A 21,655-nucleotide genomic window follows, 5' to 3' on the forward strand; every position below is an offset into this window, starting at 1 on the left:
TCAAGTCCACCCCAGGAAAATGTTGATTTTAATCGATTGGGACTAATCAAACAAGCGTAACACTGAAAATTTCATTAAAATCGGGTGTAAATTATTCAGAAAATTGTGACATTTCCAAGTTCAGCGATATTTTCAAGTTACATGTAAATACACACCTCAGTGACATGCCAATTAGAAAGTTGATGATGTACCCGATTGTTGTGCTTGTTAGATTTGTCTCTGTTTATAACAAATTTTTGTTGGGGTGGACTTGGCCTTTAAAGTTGTCATGCCAGTATCGCTCAGATTACTGTGCTAATAGAAGCACCTGTTTTCTCTAATGTTCATTGAATTGGACTGAAGATGACCTTGGAATTAGGTGGTGTAGCAGTATGTGATAGGCATCTGTATTCAATGGATTGCCACAGCTGACAACATTAGTTGAATGTCTAGACTGTGTATTAGGAATGTAACTGTAAATGCAATTGTAACTGTACTGGATCTTCTCTTTGTTTTGTTTTGTTTGGCTGTTAATTATGTCTATGTACCTAGGTCCCACTTCCTCTTACAGTAAAATCTCCCTCTCACACACAAACTCACACTCTAGCTCTAGCGCTATATATATATATATATATATATATATATATATATATATATATATATATATATATATATATATATATATACCGCCCTTTCACACGGTAAAAGAAAAGTGTTTTAATGATGATTCCAGTGAAAATATTAAAGGCTATTGACAAATATTTAGCACGTGTGAAACCATACTAGAACATGATTAGAATCACGATTACAATAGCAGTCATCATTACAAATACAATAATGATTAGAGATTCACGTGTGAAAAGGTCCTTGGTCTCTCTCTTTTTCTGTTTCTTTTGACTATCTTTAACCCCTCTCTTATGTTTCATTTCCTCTATCTGTCCCTCCCATATCTCTCTTAACCTCTCTCCCTTTTTTTTCCATCTCTACTGGTTCCTGTTTCAAAAAAATAAAACACTTGTTATAATTACAAGTGAACAATATCTACATTTATTACAAGTTTTCTATCAGCCAATCAAATTGAATGATTTCAGTAACTGTTAGTGCATTTTTTTTTTTTATATTAAACAAGAGTTATCAAATTGGCCTTGTTCTTTCTTGCTCTTTATGTCCTTTCTTTCTCTTTATGTCCTTTCTTTTACCCAATCCCCTATTCTCATGCTAGCAGACAAGTTTTTTTTAAATATTTTTATTTGCTCTTTCAGAACAGGATTTCAAATGTTCCTCATTCTTACATGTAGGCCAATACATATATAAGTATTGCATTTAAAAAAAATTTGTGCACATGTACCTTTCCTGTCCCCCATGCCCTCTTTGTCTTTTCGTGATCTCTTGTTTTTTAAAGATTTTGATTTTCCCTTGATTTTTTTTATTGGAAAGAGCTGTATGAAATGGAAAATGATATGAGTTTCAAAAGGTATTTCATTACCCCATTATATTTTGTTATCATTATATTCAACGTTAATTTTACCTTATAAATCTGAATTACGGAGTTGTTGCATGGGGTAACGCAGCGAATTCTCAAATTAATAGACTCTATATATTACAAAAAAGAGCGATTCGTATTATTAGTCATGCAGATTTCAGGGCACATACAAATATTCTGTTTTTGAAAAATAAAGTCTTGAAGGTTAAAGATTTATATTCTTTTCAACTCGGACAGTTAATGTACAAGTTTATTAATAAACAATTACCGTTACCGTTTGATAATATGTTTGTAAAAAATGATACAATTCATAAGCACTTCACTCGCCAGGCGAGTTCCTTTCATTTACCTCTGAATAGAACATCGTTTGCACAGAAGACATTTGTTTTTACTGGTCCAAAATTATGGAATTCTTTTTCAAAGGAAATTATACAATGTAATTCAATACAAAATTTCAAAGGAAAACTTAAAAAATATCTTCTGGATTCATATTAAATTATCGTTTTTTTTCACAAAGTTATGTAACTCAGAACTTAATATGTAAATGTGTTTGTTAATTTCTCTTTGTATATATGTTTAATCGTTTTATGATTTCTGTATACAGTGTATACTGATTCATTCATTTTTATTTTTATTTATTTCTATTCTTGTTTATTTTTTATTCATTGTATATATGTATTGTTTATTTCTTTATTTTATCTTATTTTTATTCATAAATGTATTTATGAAAGGGGGCCTTCACCCTACAAGCTCTGCTTTTTAGTTGGTCTCCTTCTCTTTCGATTTCATAGTATTATTGTATTATAGAAATGATTTATATATTATATTTTGTAAATATGTATATTGAACTATCATTGTAAATGTAAAAAGATTGAAAGAGAAAATAAATGAATTGAATTGAAAAAAAAAAAATTGAATATAATAATGATAGCCGATAGTCATCTTTTGATTCATTGTTTGACAAATAATTATACACTGTCTACACACCCTATCCTAAACCTAACCCTAAAGCTAACATAAAATCCTATCGTAACCCTTACCCAATCCCCATATCTTAGACAAAATAATTGTTTAAAGCCCGGAGCAATTGTCGCCAGAGCAAATGCTGTGTCACCAATTTTAGACCAGGGTTTGATTCAAACCCGAGCTCAGAGTACAGGCCTATTGATTTGCAATGATCAAGCATGACTTTAGCTGGAGTTGGCACCTTAATGGCAACCCCCACTGTGAGGCTAATCTAATTTGTAGTCCCACCTCATGCCTTTCTATGTTTTGTTTATAACCTTTGCTTTGTTTTCTCCTGCCCAGACCCTGGCTGTGTTTGCTACCTACATGCTGGGTTTCACTGGTTCTTCAAAGGTCAGGTGCATTCTCCAGGGGCAAAGTGTAAGTCTAATCTGAGCAGTATGTTGTGTGATTGAAAAATATTAACCTGTTGATTACTGAATTCTGTAATTCACATAAGCTTTTGTACAGGACCACCTGTTTCCAGTTGACAATGGGTTAACCTGTTGACTACCAAATTCTGTAACCTCAGACCACCTTGTTTTAATAAGGTATTGTAATTAATGCTAGTAAATATGTATATATATATTGTAAAGAAATGGTTGAAGAGAACAATGGTAGGCATAGCTTAAATCAAAGTTCCCCTGAGCTATCTATCCTTTGGAAAAATTGGTGATGCCGAAAAAAAATGTCTCTGCCGGGAATCGAACCCGGGCCCCCTGCTTTTAATGCCAGTGCCTTAACCACTAGACTACAGAGACGGGTTAATGGCTAGGGCAAACCCAATCCGATTGACCGTCAGATAGACAGATTTTCGACACTATACCAATTATAATTTCCTTTGTCGGGTGAAGGTGCGTTTAGAACAATGACAAGCCATGACAAATAACCAATCATCCATTGTATGGAGGGTCACATAAAAGTGATCATGACCCATTTCTAATGATTTTTGCTATAGATTGGTCTGTTTGTGAGTTACATCATGCTCTTTGGAAATGAGATGCTGCTGACTTCATTCTTTGCTGCGTGTCTTCTAACTGTCTGGGTAAGTACAGTCAAAACCAGTCTTATTATTGGGTGTTGCAAGAAATTTGCAATCGATTTCAAGTCAATTTTAAGTCTGGAAATCAATCACAATTGAGTATATATGAATATAAAAAAGGCACAAGTCCATCGGAGGTCATTTTGAGAAAATTGAATGAAACTGGATATTTTTTTTTAATTTGGGCAATTAAAGTATATTTAGCCCCAAAACAGAGAACATCATAAAAAAAATTTAAGTGTACATTTTTATGAGCATTAATATTCATGTTACTTGTGGGTGGAGCCTTTTGTGTGGTGGACTTGGGTCAATATGGACTTAAGATAAGTCATTGTATGTGGAAAAATTCCCATATATTTAACTAAATTTTGCCAAAAATTGGACTTGGGCCATTTTTATATTCAGATACTCAAATTCCAACTTTTAATTGATCCCTGGTGTGCTTCTTACACCAATTAGAAATTTATTTGCTTTTAAAATCATTCTATCTATTTGCTTTTGATATCAATCTATTACTCATGAATGTGCAACTAAAGTTTGCATTTGATTGCAAATATATCTTGCAAAACCCCCTATGTGGCAACCTCTCTACAACAACCACCTGCTTATAGTGACCACTAAAACAAGAAGCAGAGCTGCCAAGTAGTACGATTTTTCCGTATTTCATACGGAAATCAGTTTAAAATTCGGCAGTACGCTTTTTCATGATAAAATACAGGAAAAAACAAATTAGAGAAGAAAAGGTATTGCTCGCCCCGCTAAGCATCCAGGAGCTTACGGGCGGAGATGAAAAAAATTGCAGCCGTGTGTTGCTGCCCTCTACGTTCAGTGAGTTGTGCTTTCATCAAGGCTTTCCATTTAGAATTTTCGATTTTGGTCTCGTGTGCGACCGTGTGGGCCCGGTCGGGTGTGGGGCGCAAATGTAAGGAGTGATCGAACTTTGCCATTATGCATGCAAATTTATCTCACACGGTAAAAATACAGATTTTATTGTCAAAATACTGATTTGGGGGGATAAGAATACTGAAAATGCAAAGTACAACTTGGCAGCTCTGAAGAAGGTAAATTATGTTTATAAGAACCTGTCTATAGCAACTACCTTTCTGTATAGGCCACATTTTGTGTTTCTCGTGGGTGGTCACCATCGACTTATGAATCCCCTTCATATTAGAAAACTCAGGTCCCTATTCTGTACTCCGGATTTACCCACAACATGGTTGAAAATCAGTATTCCATCTTTAATATCGGTAGCCAAGTCTGAGAATAATATTTAATGGTTTTAGTTTCAATTAATCAGCACATTTGGTACTTAGACCAATGAATATTGCTTAATTAAACTTAAACCACAGTTGAAGGGCCAACAAGTGAAATCTGAATTATTGGGCTAGTGTACCTACCAATAAATTGAAAGTTAAAAAGATGAAGCAATCATGATTATACCAAGTGCATCAGACTTTTTTTTACATCACTTGAATTACCAGTGTAACATTGCCTGAAATTTTATTTCCAGGGGCCTGTCTTACAAAGAGTTCCCAACAGTCATATAGTGTCATTTCTTACACAAATTAAGTCAGTACAAAAGCATCATGTATACAAATATGTTTGAAAATGTTTCATGACAACGAAGTAGTTGATTATTCCTTTGTCTTTTTTTGGAAAATAGATCATTCTTTTTATGGAACCGTTATTGGAGAAACTACCTTTTAGGATAATTATTTGGGTGAGTATTAAGTTTTGTAGATGCATATTTACAGTATAAAAGATATTTTTCTGGTGTTGTGGCCTAGGGCTTTATGCTCTGTCTAACCTTTCCTATATTATGCATGATATGAATGTATTTTTGTATATGAATGTGCCCTATAAATAAGAGGCCTTGCTCTAAAGATATTTACCGGTAAGTTTAAGGCGTGATAGCAGATATACAGAGAAAATTTATAGGCAATTTTTAGTGTGTTGCTTTATCAGTCACAGTCATAATATAAATGATATATATATATATAATAAATGTAAAGATGAGTTATGAGTAGTAACTTTGCAGATCTAAGCGCTGTGATACAATCATTGTGAAGAGCGCTATATAAATAATTGATACATTGTATGCTACCATAATCATCATATTGTTCATACATGTATTGTCTGTTATTGGATTTTGCTTTGATTTCTATGAATGTTCATATTTCAAGCTTTTGTTCCCTGAAAAAATTGCTTGAATGAAGTAGGATATGAACCTACAACCCATAAAACCACAACATAATTATTTCTTTCTTTCAGATATGTCAGCTAAACCTTTTGTGTGGCGGGACATTAGTTGTTAAACTCGTCATTTCAACTCTTCTACAAGTGGAAGATGATGTAAGTGTTATCACCGTTTTTTAATGGCTAGTGAAATTGCTACCTGAATTAGGCCCGTATACTGAACTCGGGTTTAAAGTTGTGATTTAAGTATGGATTGCCATTTGTTACATAATTCACTAACAGTAGAGATATCATATTTCATCTCATATGGCTCTCTAATCATTCATAATTTACTAGGAAGTATGTCTAGTGTAATTGCTACCTGAATGAGGCCCGTATACTGAACTCGGGTTTAAAGTTGTGATTTAAGTATGGATTGCCATTTGTTACATAATTCACTAACAGTAGAGATATCATATTTCATCTCATATGGCTCTCTAATCATTCATAATTTACTAGGAAGTATAAATAGATAATTGTCTTCACCATCGATGAATCAGGAAAGAGCACAGTAAACATAAGAAATGTACAACTTCATAAAAAAATGACATGTTTGGCTTCCCATAATTTTAAATTCAGAATAGAGAGTTTCACACAAAACCACATCATGACAATACTATTGATATGCTTTCATGCAATCAGGGATTAAGAAATCACCACCACAACCCATGGATTTATATTACCAACTTGTTGGTCTGTTTATTTCTTCGTTTGTATTCTGCCATTTTTGGAAGGAAGAATATATTATCTTTTATTAAATGCTGAACTTTTGTTTTTATGGTTCTAACATAATTATATGGTTTATTATGCATTCGGTTACACTGTACGGTACGGTAGCTTTTCAATGTATGACTCGGGAATGACCCAGAGATGGGTTGGTGCAGAGGTGCATGCCAGAATTGCTTTCCAGTATTCATGGTTTTCATTACTTAGGTTCAAATCTACATTTTTTCATTGCTTGGCCGATATTTTATAATTTGTGATAGTTTGTCCACATAAAGCAACATCCTTTTAAAAAACACCTGTAGTAGTCTCCTCAAAAATGTTTTGTATTTTTCTTGTATAATTTTATTTACATTATTTTTTTATTTCTCTTTCTCCTGTTCAGGCTCATATTGCTAACTTATTTAGATCCAAGTTTTCAGGCTACAAAGACTTCCACACTATGCTCTACACGTGTGCAGCAGAGTTTGACTTTATGCCAACAGAGGTAATTCATCTATCAACCCTTACGAGTAAAAAACTTTCAAAAAGTCAAAGATTAAGCTATTTTTGGCTCCTCAAATTGGCAACATTTTTGAATTTTTGTATTCATTTATGTACCTTGACAGAAAGTGAACATTGATAGACATGAGTTAAATCGTGTGAATGGCAAAATTTTAACATAGGTTGCCAATTTGCAAATTTCAGACAGTGCTCTTTTATTTCCTCATTGCACTGCCTATTTAGAGTTTGTAATGATCATGGAATGTCAAAGTTTAAAAAGTCAAAATATGTATTGTTGTTCTTTATTAAAAACACTGCTATTCAATTGTATCCAACAATGACGAAGGTGCATCAGGGACACAGTCACAGTTCCTCAAAATCCAGGGCCCCGTCTTACAAAGAGTTGCGATTGATCAGATCAATTGCAACTATGGAAAGCCAGCAAAGTCAACATATAAAATGCATGTTTGTTCCAAAAATTTTCTAGATATGAATGTATATCCATAAATTCATTGATTTCTTGACAATTTTGTGTGTTCTCCTTTGTTTACAAAGCACATTTTGCAAATTTCCTGCAGAAAAAATTATGACACTGATGGATTTCCATAGAGTTACAATTGATTGGATCAATCGTAACTGTGAACTGGGGCATCACATATTTTTGTCGAGGCACAGTCATTGTAAGTAAAAGTCTGTCTTAGTTGAGACACAAAGGTGCATCATGGTATATAAAATTCCGACTCACGTTTGACAAATGATTCACTATTCCCATAGGTCATGGGGCGTGTCTTACAATTGATGTTTATTATTATATGATATCTCAGATGGAATCTACTTCTTGAACTTCCTAGGATTATTTTGAGGTTGTATGTTCAAGGAAATCAATTCTGAGAGATGATTAAAGGGAGTGATCAACAAGTTATAGTAGTTTTGGTCCAAACTTTGTAAACACTCTCAATGTTATCGTGCCTCTCTTTGTGTTCTTTGTTTTGCAGACAGTCATAAAATTCCTGAAGACTTTACTCCTGCCTAGTTCAGCAATTGCAATACTTTTTACAGTAGTTCATGTGAGTATCTTCTGTCTGAGCTGCAAACCATCATGATTTGCTGTAAATATGTTTTTTTTTTTGTCAGTTAATTAATTAGAACACAAGTGCTGTATATGGTCAGTTCCCCCATGTCTGCGCGGTCTCCAAAGTCTGCGCACCCGCGTATCTGCGCGATTCTAGTAAAAGAAGATACGCAACGGGCACGAACTTTACACATGCAATACATAGGCAGGTATTCATTAAAAATCCGACTCAAAATGGTGGAAAAATAATGAATTCAGGGCATTTCATGTGACGGCCTCAGAACGCAGCCTTTGTCATCAAAATCCCCGAATCGTGTGCAAAGTGAATGAGTGCGCAGACATGGGGTACCATTTTTTTTTTCAATCTGAAAATGACTGCCCGAGGTTTTTTCAAGAAAATCTTATATTTTCTTTCATTATTTAATGAGAAATTTGGTACACTTACTCTTAATAATGTAAGGAACACTATTAACCAAATGATTTTGTGAAATAAGAAGAAATTCATGTTAAATCTTAACTCAAATTGTTAGGTGCGCAAACTTGGGGCCCACCATCATAAAATAAATGTGGATTGGTATTTCCAATCATTGAGACATTTGCTCCTTTTTGACGTACTAAGTGATTTTCAGGTGTAATTTTTCAGGGTTTTATTTTTTGTAATGGATGTATATCAGAGACCCAGGTAATGTTATTGACCTACCAGCTCAGATTTTAGCTGTCAAATCAGCATCAACCAGTGCCATTACTTGGCTTAGAATCTTAAATTATCTTTGTCTATTTTTTTATAGTTATTCAGGGTAATCGTAGAGCCAAAGAAAGAAGAGGACCATAAACATCAAAATGGGAGCAGTAACCAAAGGCCCTCGGAAGGGAAGGATGTTAGTCATTCCAAAGATACCTTGTAAGTTACACTTCGCTTGATTTCCATGTGGCTTAACCCTAAAAAGACTGGGGGGCTGATTCAGCCCCCCCTCGTTATTTTTCGCGATAAATCTGCCGCTCAAAATTTTTTGACCGCGCCGCTCTCTGACTTTTTACTTTCAAGTCTCGCGCAACTTTTGAGACCACAATTGTGACCCCCAGTGTACACGGTTCCAAAATTAGGCAACATTTCGTAAGTGCATGCAGACCCAAAATTACTCAAAAACGTGAATTTTTGTACAAATCCAATGCAATTAGTATTCTTAGCCAAAATTCATAAATGTATCATTATTTTTCCTTTTACTGCTTAAAATCAATTAATTTTATCTTGTGTATGGTCAAAATAAAGTCCCCGACAATTTCCATTGAAAAAAAAAAAAAAAGTCGAAAAATAGAGAAATACATAAGATATTTAGAAAACAATAGAATACATAAGAAAATAAATGTGATTTTGAATTTTTTAAAATCAATTTGATCACATGCCTATCTAGAGTATGTGAAACAAAAATTAGCATTTCAGGGGCATTATTTTATTAATTAGAGCAAACTTATGATTTTACGCATAAATTAGCATAATTAATGAGACATGAGATTTTTGCAGAATTTGATGTTATAGTTTTGTAGATAATGCCATGGGTAACGCGTGTGCCAATTTTCGTCGTGATCGCGCGATCGACGGCCGAGATCATAAGGAGGTGGGGGACTGAATCAGCCCCCCCCAGTCTTCTTAGGCGTTGAAATAGCCCAGTCTATTTAGGGTTAAAGGGGAATCCAGCCTTGGCCATAAAATGTTGTGTTGGGAAGGAGAAAAATAGATTAAACAGAATGGTGAAAGTTTGAAAGAAATTGGACAAGCAATAAGAAAGTTATAGCTGCTTTAAAATTGAGATCAGTAATACTATGTAGATTTCAAATTGGCAACTGGGTAAGTAAATTATGACAAGAGGCAAGGACAACTTTCCCATAGGCCATGTACTTTATTATCAGGGATTTGTGGTTTTCTTCTAAGTACCCATTCCCCTGGGGCAGTAATCTAAATATAACCCATGTAGTATATTGTTTTATATCCTCATGAAAGAAAAATATAATTTGAAATAAAACTTTGGGGATAAATGACATTTTAGCCATAATATGTATTGGAGTACATGGAAGAGTAGTCCTTGCCTTACATCACTATGACATCCCATATGCGGCCAATTTGAAATCTTCATGGGTATAGTGATTACCAGTATTTACAACTTTTAAAAATTCATATCTTTCTTTTCGTTTGTCCAATATTGTTCAAACTTTCGCCTATCATCTTGTCTGATTTTTCTTTTCCTTGTAAAAACAAGTTTTATTTGGGTTGGATTCCCCTTTAAGATACTTAGAAGTCAGAGCCACGTCTATTCCACTGGAATCCTGCTAGCGGCCTTTCATTTCAGATTCTCAAAATTCATCATGGACAAAAATAATGGAGCATGCAGGAAAGTCAATGTGAAAAGATGCGAAGTGCCTTTATAGTGGAATTCTTGCAAAAAAGATGGCACATACTTTTCACTTGGTATGTAAATCTTTGCCTTTTGTCAAGGCCATCTGCTGTTTAATTTGTGTTTAAGATTTTGTCTAGAATAGGGTCTGATGCAGAAACACAACAATTGTGAGCTGCAAAACAGTGAGTGATGGAGCACAGCAACATGGCCTTTAGCTGCTCCTTCAAAATCCTACATGATTAAAGTAGAAGTATATAAAAAAAGGGTGCACGTTGCATGCAATCCAATGGTATCTTTCATGGAATCCTTGATTTTGATTGGCTGATGAGCATTGTACCATGGTAGTTACTGTTGAATGGCAAAGTTACCATCATCGTACCTTTTATATCCTGCATGAATTAAATCATACTGATTGGTTTAAATAGCATCATGTGACCAAACATAATCTCACTATTTTGCGATGATGTTGAAAATGAAACGCCCACTGAAGAAAAATTACTATTCTGTGATGACAATGATGGAATAGTGAACTATACCATCATTGACGTCACAGATAATTTACACAGATACATTTGGGCACAGGCTCAAATGCGTGATCTGCTTAGCACCTAGATGTAGCTTCAGGAAAAGTAGGTCAGTCAGCGCAGAGCATTATCTATATTTTCGTTCAGATTAAAAAGATGAAGTACCTGTACCAGAACCTTGATTATCAAGATCTGTTGTTTTAACTTATTAAATGTAGGATTTGAAACAAATATACCAGGCCTTTATTTCAAAAGTATAGAGGGAATGGGCATGGTGGCTCACTGGTAGAGCCTCCGCCTAATGAACGGGAGGTCGTGGGTTCGAATCTCGGCCGAGTCATACCGAAGATTTTATAAAAATGGGACCCTCTGCCTTCTTGCTAGGCGCTCAGCATTTAGATTAGAGAACGGAAATAATAATATTATTATGTTATGCAGGACCCACTGGTAGAGCATTTAATTAACTGAAGTGGCTATCCTGGGTAAATAAAACATTATTATTATTATTAATTATTCACCCTCAGTTGTACTGGCAAAATTACTATTTTTCCCTTGGGGCTTCACCCCTCAACAAAAATAGTAATGCCAGTCCAACCTCGGACAAATAATTCCTGCGACACTTGCTCAAAGCCTGGTATATTTGTATATTAATTATGTATCTGCTCCAGATTTAACCCATGCGAAAGCGATGCCTCTTCTTTTGTATCAATAAAACGTGATTAAAAATGTAGCTCTGTCAAATATGGTGCTTCTCTATTAACTACTAGTTGATGATGATGATGCACAGCATTTGTATAGCACCATATGTCTGTCAAAGACATTCAAAGGCGCATGATAGTTTTATGATAAATCATTTTAATTTCATCTCCATCGTGCTTCATTTCATTTTACTATTTAATATTTTTTAGATTTTTTATCGGGACCTCTGCTTCTATGCAGCTTTTTCTGGTATAACGTTTTGAATTTAAAAAAAAGTGATGATAATAATGATTTTCCCTCTTGTTTTTCAGAGATTCCAGACAGCTTCCTAATGCAGAGGTGAGATAATAAATGAATTTTCAACAATTTATAAATATAATAATGCTGTAATATATTCTGCTTTCTATTCAATGATCATCCTATGGTTGTAGATCTATTTGTGGGCTACGTGTATTACTTGTATCTGCTTCTAATGATTTTTGTATGATGTATAGATTTCTTTAAAATTCATTACAAATAAAAGAAAAGGTTTTCAGCAAGACAAACTAATATGTTCTCTTTGATTGACTGTTTGATGTTTATCTGAAATACAACAATATTAGTATGTACACGTATGTAGGAAAATCATGTAAAATAATGAAAAGCTGTTGTGGGACCTCAAAAATATAAAAAAGGTGCTGAGTAAAGACATGCTCACAATGCTTAAACTGCACATTTAAACTTACATGACTTTAACCTAGGAGCAATGGAGGAGAACTTTTGATTTACATACCCCACAGTCAAAGCATAATTGTCATATGGACAATTCCATATCAAAATAATCAACCTTTTTTGTCTGAACCCCATTTTACTTCATTCTTAAACTTCCCAATCCATAATTGGTGGAGTATAATGAATTTCATATGAACTTGAAAAGTTACATGTAGATAGATTCCTCTTAGGACGGACGTACTTTGTACTTGTTTGAGTTACCTTACTCTCATGTGCTTTATCTCTTTCTTCTGTATTTGTATAGTTGGTGTACCATGTATTGCAGCTCATGGCTTTCCTAGTAATGGCAGTCCTTGTCATGAGACTCAAAGTCTTCTTTTCACCTCACCTTTGTCTCTTCTCATGTATGCTGGCTTCAAGACAGGTAATATAAAACAAGTAATGTACAGGTGTGTTATGGCAGAGTAGCGCCCTTGGAAATTTTAGTTGGTGCACCAGCTATTGCATCTGGTGGTTTTCTTAGTAATGGCAGTTCTGGTCATGAGACTCCAGTTATTCTTTTCACTTTTATTTTGCCTTTTCTTATGTATGCTGGCTTCGAGACAGGCAAGTCAGTATAAAACAAATAATGCACAGGTTTGTCACCCACCATTTATTGCAGATAATGGCTTTTCTCGTAATTTACACTCCTGGTTATGAGACTCGGTCTTCTTTTCTATTCACCTCTCATGTGTGCTGACTTCAAGACAGATAAGACACAAGAAAAAAAAACAAAACAATGCACTGGTAATTCCTAGCGATGCAGCACACGTGAGAGTATTAAAATTCATATTAGGGTTTGCTTTATGAACAGGAATATTGCAGAATGCAAAGTCCATCTTATTTTAGACAATGACAGAATTGCAATGAGGCCTTCATGATTGCAGCTGGACACCATTTCGAGCCTCTCTGGCTTGAAGTCTTTAATTGGAAGCAATTCTTATATTCATGTCCATTGGGGACCTCGGTCAGATAAACTTGCCATCCATGTCCAGTCTTATGACAGTTCTTGATAAGTACCCAGTCAAAGTCAACTGCATAGTGTTAGGTAGTCTTTAGTCAGTTATAGAACATTTATGAACCTTGTTCTGCTATCCTTTTCTGATCAGGTATTTAAATTTGTGAATTCTGAGATGCATCACCAGGCAGCCGTGTTCGTATTACTAGCAATGATGTCCATCCAGGGCTTCATGAACCTACAGCATCAATGGAGTATACAGGGTGACTTCTCAAATCAACCTCAGGAAGAAATGCTGGAATGGATCATGCAAAACACACCAAAAGGTATTATATGACACCTTCATAGATCCTCGTCATTTGATTGGTTGTTCGATATTTTGATAAGAAAATGCGTAATTGCTGAGAAATGAGCAAAATAAGCACAGATTTCCATTAAATGTCAGATATTTTTTGAAGAAATATTAACACACTGTTTCACAGATGCTTTTCTGTGTTAGTGATTATCAGAATTAACGATTTTGAGCTTAGATTTCATGATTTCACGAAAATAAGTTTACATTTCATAATGTACCAGATCTAGATGTATGATAATATTTTGACAATTAACTTTGATTTAAAAGACTTTCTCATGAAATAATTGTTTGCTGCAACTTATGTCTAGTTTTACCTTTAAGAATGACCAATAGGAGGTGTGTAAATGACTTTTATGCAGTGGTTGCAATTATATGTATATTTCCTTTCTGCCTAAATGAATGAATCTAAGTTATTCTTATGAGTTATTCTTCAATGTTCACGGAAAGGGCTGAAAATATACATGGTAATTTCGTAACTTGGATTTTAGATAAAAAAAATAAATATATCTGAACATTTTAAGGGGAGCTCAAAAAAACATTTCAGAAACATGGCAATTGCGGCAACTTCACAGGTCTTGTCTTCTGAAAAAAGTCTCCTAGTTCCTGTGGATAACTCATTCTGCATGAAAGAAGGCTACTACTTATATCACAACTCAATTAATTTGGGTTGGGATCATTAAATTTTTTTTTTTTTTAATGTACAAATAAGGGCTGAAAATATACATGGTAATTTCGTATCTTCGATTTTGGATAAAAAAATTAAATATATCTGAACATTTTAAGGGGAGCTAAAAAAAAAACATTTCAGAAACATGGCCATGGCAGCAACTTCGTAGGTCTTGTCTTCTGAAAAAAAAAGGTCTCCAAGTTCCTGTGGATAACTCAGGCTGCATGAAAGAAGGCTACTACTTATATGACAACTCAATTAATTTGGGTTGGGATCATTAATTTTTTTTTTTTTTTAATGTACAAATAAATCATTGGAGCACAGAATAAGATTTTTTATTTGCCCGTCTAGACGGACATATTATGGTATCACGCTCGGTGTCCGCCCATCTGTCTGTCTGTACGTCTGTTAACCTTTCCTTGTAAATGCGATAACTTCAGTTTAACTTAACCTCGGCTCATATAACTTGGTGTGTAGGATACTAGCATGAATCCCAGGAAGCCCATTGATTTTTAGGTCAAAAGGTCAAAGTCACAGTGACATGTTTTTAATCTTATCCTTCTGCAGTCCTTGTAAACGCGATAACTTCAGTTTAAAGATAAATTCCAGTTCTGGTAACGATCTCCAAATGACTTTTTAAAGAATCTAATACAATGACCACCCAAGTGTCTGTTTGTATGAATAAAAAATATGTGCAAAAGGATTCTGGAAGAAATTGTGTAATTGCTGAGAAATTAGCAAAATAAGCGCGGATTCGGTCACTTCAGTTGGGTCTTTATTCCAGCAATAATAATACACTGTCCCATGTGTGCCTATCTGTGTTGGTAATCTTCAGTGTGAACATTTTTCAGCGTAGATTTCAAGATTTCACAAAGTTCAGTTTATGCATAAACTGTATCAGATCTAGATCCTCGATGATATACTGACAATTAAGCCTGGTTTTACAGACTTTCTCATGAAATCAGTGTTTACTGCAACTACTGGCATTTCTCTTTAACTTAACCTAGGCTCATATAATTTGGTGTGTATGATACTAGTTTGTTTTACTTACTGTTCTTTTTCAGATGCTGTATTTGCTGGACCGATGCCAACCATGGCATCTATCAAATTATCCACAGAAAGGAGAATCGTTAATCATCCACATTATGAAGATGCTGGATTGAGGTATTTAGCAGGGTTAAAGATAAATGCCAGTTGTGGTAACGATCGAAAAATGAGTTCGAACAGAATCCAATAAAATTGCCACCCAATTGTATGTATGTATTTGAAAAATATATGCCAAATGACTCTGGAATACATGTAAAATGCGTAATTGCTGAGAAATGAGCAAAATAAGCACAGAACTCCATTAAAATGTCAGATATTTTTCCTAACAATATTAATACTTTGTCCCATATTTGCTTTTCTGTGTTTATGATCATCAGTGTTGGTTTTTAGGTAAGATTTCTTGATTTCTAACAGTTCACATTTAATATACCTGGACCCTGTTGCATAACAGTTACCATTATGGTAACTTTGTCATACATTGGTAACTTGCATTGAATCCTTGATTTTGATTGGCTAAATAATGTCATGTGTTCTCCTTTGATAGCAAAGAACATTTTGCCAATTTTCTGTGGAAAAAATTATGACAAGGACGGATTTCCATAGAGTTACGTTTGATTGGATCAATCGTAAGACTTGGCAATATGGGGCCGAGGGTCCCGTCTTACAAAGAATTAAGATTGAGCCGATCAACATCAACTGTATGGAAATCCTTGAATATAATAGTATTCAAGAAAACATTGAATATACATCATATCTAGAAAATATTTTTGAACAAACATGTATTTTAGATGTTGATGTTGCTGGCTTTCTGTAATTGTGGTTGATCGAATTAATCGCAACTCTTTGTTAGACAGGACCCTACTCTCACCCTTGCTCTTCCTCTCTACTTCTTATTTCTCCTCCCCCTCTCTCTCTCTTACTATCTCTCCCTCTCTCTCTCTTACTATCTCTCCCTCTCTGTCTTTCATATCCAGAGCAAGGACCAAGTTAGTATATGCCATGTACAGTCGTAAACCAGCCAAGGAGGTTTATCAGGGTTACAAGTCTCTAGGAGTTCAGTATGCTGTCTTGGAACTATCCTGGTGCACACGCAGATCCAAGTGAGTTCTTTATACGTCGTCCTCAAACAAAAACAAAAAATTACCGGGGGGGGGGGGGAGAGGCTAGGGGTAATTTTTTTTTGGCCTGCAATCTAGTGTCAGCTTTTCATTGATTACACCTATAGGCAGGGGTGGATCCAAGATTTACCAAGGAGGAGGGGGGAGGGGCACTTTAAAGAAAAAAACATGAGTATAAAAAATGAATAGATATGCATTATGGATTTAGCTTCAAATCCTGACAGGGTCGTAACAAGTCACAAAATTTAGGGTTGAATCATTTTATGGTTTAAATCTAGTCGAGTCAGTTGTGTCACTGTACAAATATCAATGGGAACGAGTCATTGAATACTGCTTGAGTAACTGGTTGGTGATTTGAATCATGACTTGATTACAATGGGGGGGGGGGGGTAGTTAGATTTGGTTTGGACAAGGGTATGTTGCGGAAGGTTCAAACCCATACCCATATTTAGGGGTCATTTTGGCTAAAAAGGTACCCATTATTAAGGATCTATTAAAATTTGACAAGCAAAAAAAAAAACGGTTATCACCCCAAATTATGTAGGAGAATATGGACTCATGTTTATAAAGGCCAGTATCTAAAATTTGGGGGCATGTTTAGGGATTTTCCTGCATAAAACCATACCCCATGTTTAGGGATTTCTTCCCAAAAAGCAGCCCATTCCACCTTATTTTGTGAGTACGCTGCCCCCCAATACAATCCTGCTTTGCTATTTGAAAACAAGTCTTCAGGATTCCAATTAAACCATGAATTGAATGGTTCCCATTACCTCGGGCGAAGTTCGTGCAGGCTCCACTTCACTACCGCTACACTACGCTCCACCTACCCGAACTTCGGGATGGTGAACTCGATCAGATATTCCGAGTGACAAAAGTGGGATGGAAATGTTATTTATTGTAAAAATTGTAGAAAAACATTTAACGAGAAAGAAAAATAGCTTAATTTCTTACTCTTCACCCGTATCTCACTCCGTGTCTCCGTTATCCTCAAAATTAGTGATTTTGGGCCAGTATCTATTTCCTCAAATGTTTTGAAATGGGGGGGGGGGGTATCAGCAATTAGCCATTGATCCCTTGTGTACTCCAAAAAAAAGTTATGGATTTAATAGAAATTGAAAATAAAACACGTGCTCTCAAACCACTAGAGGGGGTCAATTGAGTAAATAAAATCTTATCTATTGTACTAATATTTCTAATTTGAAGAATAAAAACTGATTTATTTCTTCAGATAGAATCCTGTATTAAGATGGGATAATATTGACTATTGCCTTTATCAAGGTTGAATAACATTGAATATTGCCTGTATTAATAATGTGAAATAACATTTACTATCGTCCAATTTGCAGGTTGGGATGCAGTATGCCAGAGATATGGGACGTAGAGGATCCAGCCAACGCTAACAAGAAACCTTTGTGCTTGAAGATATCAGAAAGATCCACACCATATTTCTCACCAGTATTTAACAATGGAGTGTATACAGTTCTTAGAGTCTGATGAAGGGGTACTCCTATGGACTGTTGGATAGTTTGTACCGATAAACCTGAAGAACCTGGGGGGGGTATTTCACAAGAAGTTAAGAGAGACTTAGTCGTGCTTAATCACCGATGCTCACATGTTATTTAACTCATAATCTGATGGAAGGATAATGCAGTAGTGCGCATGATCTGACAAATGCGGTGACGCGTTATAATGTATACTGCACGCTACTGATGTTTAAGTAAAACCCCACCCCCCCTTTGCCTGGTTTAAGGAAGTGATGAGATGCGAGACCATTTTGCTCAATAATTCAAATGGCATTCACACCAAAGTTTTCGACCAACATTCTTGATGCTGCTTCCAGTGCTACCAACTACCTGTATTAGGTTTTTGCCGTAATTATCATGTTCTGTTCAACCAAGTAATGGCATTACAGTGTTTCTTGACCATTCATTCAAACAGCGAATGGATTTGGTCTACTAACACCAGGGGCCCGTTTCATAAAGCTGTTCGTAAGTTAAGAGCGACTTTAAGAACGACTGGTGATCCTTTCTTACGCGCTAAACCATCGCCAATGTATTTGCAACTTACCACAAGATGGGATCACCAGTCGTTCTTAAAGTCGCTCTTAACTTACGAACAGCTGTATGAAACACCTACCAGGTGGGTGTTTCATAAAGCTGTTCGTAAGTTAAGAGCAACTTTAACCCTAAAAAGACTGGGGGGGGCTGATTCAGCCCCCCTCGACATTTTTCGCGATAAATCTGCCGCGCAAAATTTTTTGACTGCGTCGCTCGCTGACTTTTTACTTTCAAGTCTCGCGCAACTTTTGAGACCACAATTATGACCCCCAGGTACGCGGTTCCCAAATTACGCAACATTTCGTAAGTGCATGCAGACCCAAAATTACTCAAAAATGTGAATTTGTGTACAAATCCAATGCAAATAGTGTTCTTGGCCAAAATTCATAAATGTATCATTATTTTTCCTTTTAGAGCTTATAATCAATTAATTTTGTCTTGTTTATGGTCAAAATAAAGTCCCTGACAATTACCATTGAAAAAACAATAAAAAAACAAAAAGTCGAAAAACAAAGAAATACATAAGAAATTTAAAAAACAATAGAATACATAAGAAAATGAATGTGATTTTGATTTTTTTTTCAAATCAATTTGATCAGATGCCTATCTAGAGTATGTGAAACAAAAATTAGCATTTCAGGGGCATTATTTTATTAATTAGAGCAAACTTATGATTTTACGCATAAATTAGCATAATTAATGAGACATGAGATTTTTTGCAGAATTTGATGTTATAGTTTTGTAGATAATGCCATGGGTAACGCGTGTGCCAATTTTCGTCGCGATTGTGCGATCGACGGCCGAGAGAATCAGCCCCCCCCCCCAGTCTTCTTAGGCGTCGAAATAGCCCAGTCTATTTAGGGTTAAGAACGACTGGTGAACCTTTCTTACGCGCTTAACCGAATCGCCAATGAATATACCATTGTCCAGAAGAAAGGATCACCAGTCGTTCTTAAAGTCACTCTTAACCTACGAATAGCTTAATGAAACGCCCACCAGCTTCTGCTTTCCATATTGTCTTATTTCACATGGTCTATTCCTACCTTGTCTCCAACCAGTTGGTCTTATTGCTGCCATTTCAATTTTTTTTAATTTCCAATTTTCACTTGGACTAACACCACTTAGTCTATATGGTTGAATGGACGGTAAATTGCCAGTTCATCTATTTCCAACTCGTCCACTAATCATATGGTCAAGCTTCATTTAGTCTAATGCCATTCCGCCCATCAGCATTTTATCTATCAACCATTTGGTCCAATCATCACTTCGTCTACTTACCAGTTCGTCTATGACCATTTCTCATAATCATTTGGTCTAATACCTATTTTATTTTCATTCATTTTGCCCAACTAACACTTATTCTAATTAGACCAAACGGTATATGGACTAAATTGCTATTAGACCAACTGCTTATTACTCAAAATGGTGAGTGGACGAAATGGCAATTAGACCATGTGGATAGTGGACGAATTGAAGGTAGACCAAACGATATTAGACGAGTTGGCAATTGGACGAATTGGCATTAGACCAATTGAAAATAAACTAAATGGACAGGTTGTGAAGCAAAAAAACATTAGACAAAGACCAAACAGCAGTTAGAGCAAATGGCCCGTATTCTGAAGTCGGGTTTGAAGTTGTGGTTTAAGTATGGAAAGCCATTTGGAGCATAAATCCCTAACAGTAAACATTCAGTTTATTAACCCATACGATACCCAAATTGTTCATGATTGTCTGGGAATGATAACTGAAGTATTTTCTTTATTTTGAAAGCAAAAGGAAACAAAATACTACACATACAAAATATAAACTTAATTTTTGATTTCTTGGCTTCCCATAATTTTAATACAGTTATACCGTGGTCTATTAAGTTAAACCTGACTTCAGAATACGGGCCAATGGGTTTAGCCCATGTGATACTTGGCTATCTGAAAAGTACCACCAGTAGACCAAGTGAATATTCACCATTCAATCAATGTTCTATTGTTTCAATGTTTTATTTGATAAAGCAATTCACATTTTGGCCTAAGATGAAGAATCATATTTAGGTGTGCTAACGTCTACTACAGGGTATTACCTTATTCAGTAAAAATCTCTTCAACATCTAGCAGTACATGTAGTAATCTTTTTGATGGTTCTCTTGATATTAGGGTTAAATCTTACCTACATGTAAAGGTATCCAATGCTGTGGTTTCAATGCCCCTTCCATAGAACTTGGGACATTTTGTGTGGCCCCCCCCATTTATGCTGTATTACATGTATGAAAAATATGACCCATAGAAATTATATAAAAATAAAAATAAAGAAGTTCAGTATGCTTCTCTCTGTCTTTAAAGGATATTGAGCAAAATTCCGGAAGAAAATGTTATGACATTTATGGATTTCCATATACTCGAGACAGATCGAATCAATCATAACTATTTGTAAGACAGGGCCCAGGTGTTAACCCGGTAGTATGCGAAAGCCTTTGTCGTATGCATAGGAATTGAGTTGTTGGTATGCTCCACAGGGAGTGGTGAAAGTGCATACTTTGTGTGCAGGCATGCCTGGATCCGATGACCGGGGTAATAACATTCACATGTAAAGCGCTTAAAATGCAAAGTTTTTTAAAGCGCTAGTTAAATGAAACTGTTATTATTATTCACACGATGCAGACACAATGGCCTGAATTCACATAGGTGGTTTTGAAAACCCACAGTTGAATCCATGGTTTATGCAGATTTCCTTTATAAATAACAATGAATTTTGTGCGTATCAGGTGTGTGTATAAAAAATGTCCAATGCTGATGCATGCTTTTGTCAAAGTGCGCCAAATTGAACCGTTACCATGGTTAGATACAATATTCTTTTCATGAGTCCACTGTTTGGAGAGTGGACTCATTAATTCAAAACCGGCAACAGGTGTCAAGTTGGCGCACTGTGACAAAGCGCCCATCATCATTGGACATATTTTAATATATGCGCTAAAATAAGCGTAATTTACACAGGAAATCTACATAAACCATGGAATCAACCGTTGGTTTTCAAAACCACCTTTATGAATTCGGGCCGTATATTTTCAAGTAGGA

At 35.4% G+C, this 21,655-nt stretch overlaps 1 protein-coding gene and 1 non-coding gene across 2 annotated transcripts in view; one reads left to right on the plus strand and one right to left on the minus strand.

Annotated features, from left to right (window-relative positions):
• Positions 1 to 18,549, plus strand: part of LOC121425974 (probable C-mannosyltransferase DPY19L1) — a 37,167-nt gene extending 18,618 nt beyond the window's left edge. Inside the window, exons 10-22 of the mRNA XM_041622104.1 lie at positions 2,771 to 2,848; positions 3,426 to 3,512; positions 5,173 to 5,229; positions 5,781 to 5,861; positions 6,853 to 6,954; positions 7,946 to 8,017; positions 8,811 to 8,923; positions 11,950 to 11,977; positions 12,654 to 12,773; positions 13,498 to 13,672; positions 15,433 to 15,532; positions 16,390 to 16,515; positions 17,880 to 18,549. Coding sequence (XP_041478038.1) covers positions 2,771 to 2,848; positions 3,426 to 3,512; positions 5,173 to 5,229; positions 5,781 to 5,861; positions 6,853 to 6,954; positions 7,946 to 8,017; positions 8,811 to 8,923; positions 11,950 to 11,977; positions 12,654 to 12,773; positions 13,498 to 13,672; positions 15,433 to 15,532; positions 16,390 to 16,515; positions 17,880 to 18,027 — 1,287 coding nt within the window. The 3' untranslated portion in view covers positions 18,028 to 18,549. The remainder of the gene's footprint in view (positions 1 to 2,770; positions 2,849 to 3,425; positions 3,513 to 5,172; positions 5,230 to 5,780; positions 5,862 to 6,852; positions 6,955 to 7,945; positions 8,018 to 8,810; positions 8,924 to 11,949; positions 11,978 to 12,653; positions 12,774 to 13,497; positions 13,673 to 15,432; positions 15,533 to 16,389; positions 16,516 to 17,879) is intronic.
• Positions 3,157 to 3,228, minus strand: TRNAL-UAA. The gene has a single exon. It is a non-coding gene; the product is annotated as a tRNA-Leu (tRNA).
• Positions 18,550 to 21,655: the final 3,106 nt, after the last annotated feature.

This window comes from Lytechinus variegatus, chromosome 13 (assembly GCF_018143015.1).
Source record: "Lytechinus variegatus isolate NC3 chromosome 13, Lvar_3.0, whole genome shotgun sequence".
Taxonomy (NCBI): domain Eukaryota; kingdom Metazoa; phylum Echinodermata; class Echinoidea; order Temnopleuroida; family Toxopneustidae; genus Lytechinus; species Lytechinus variegatus.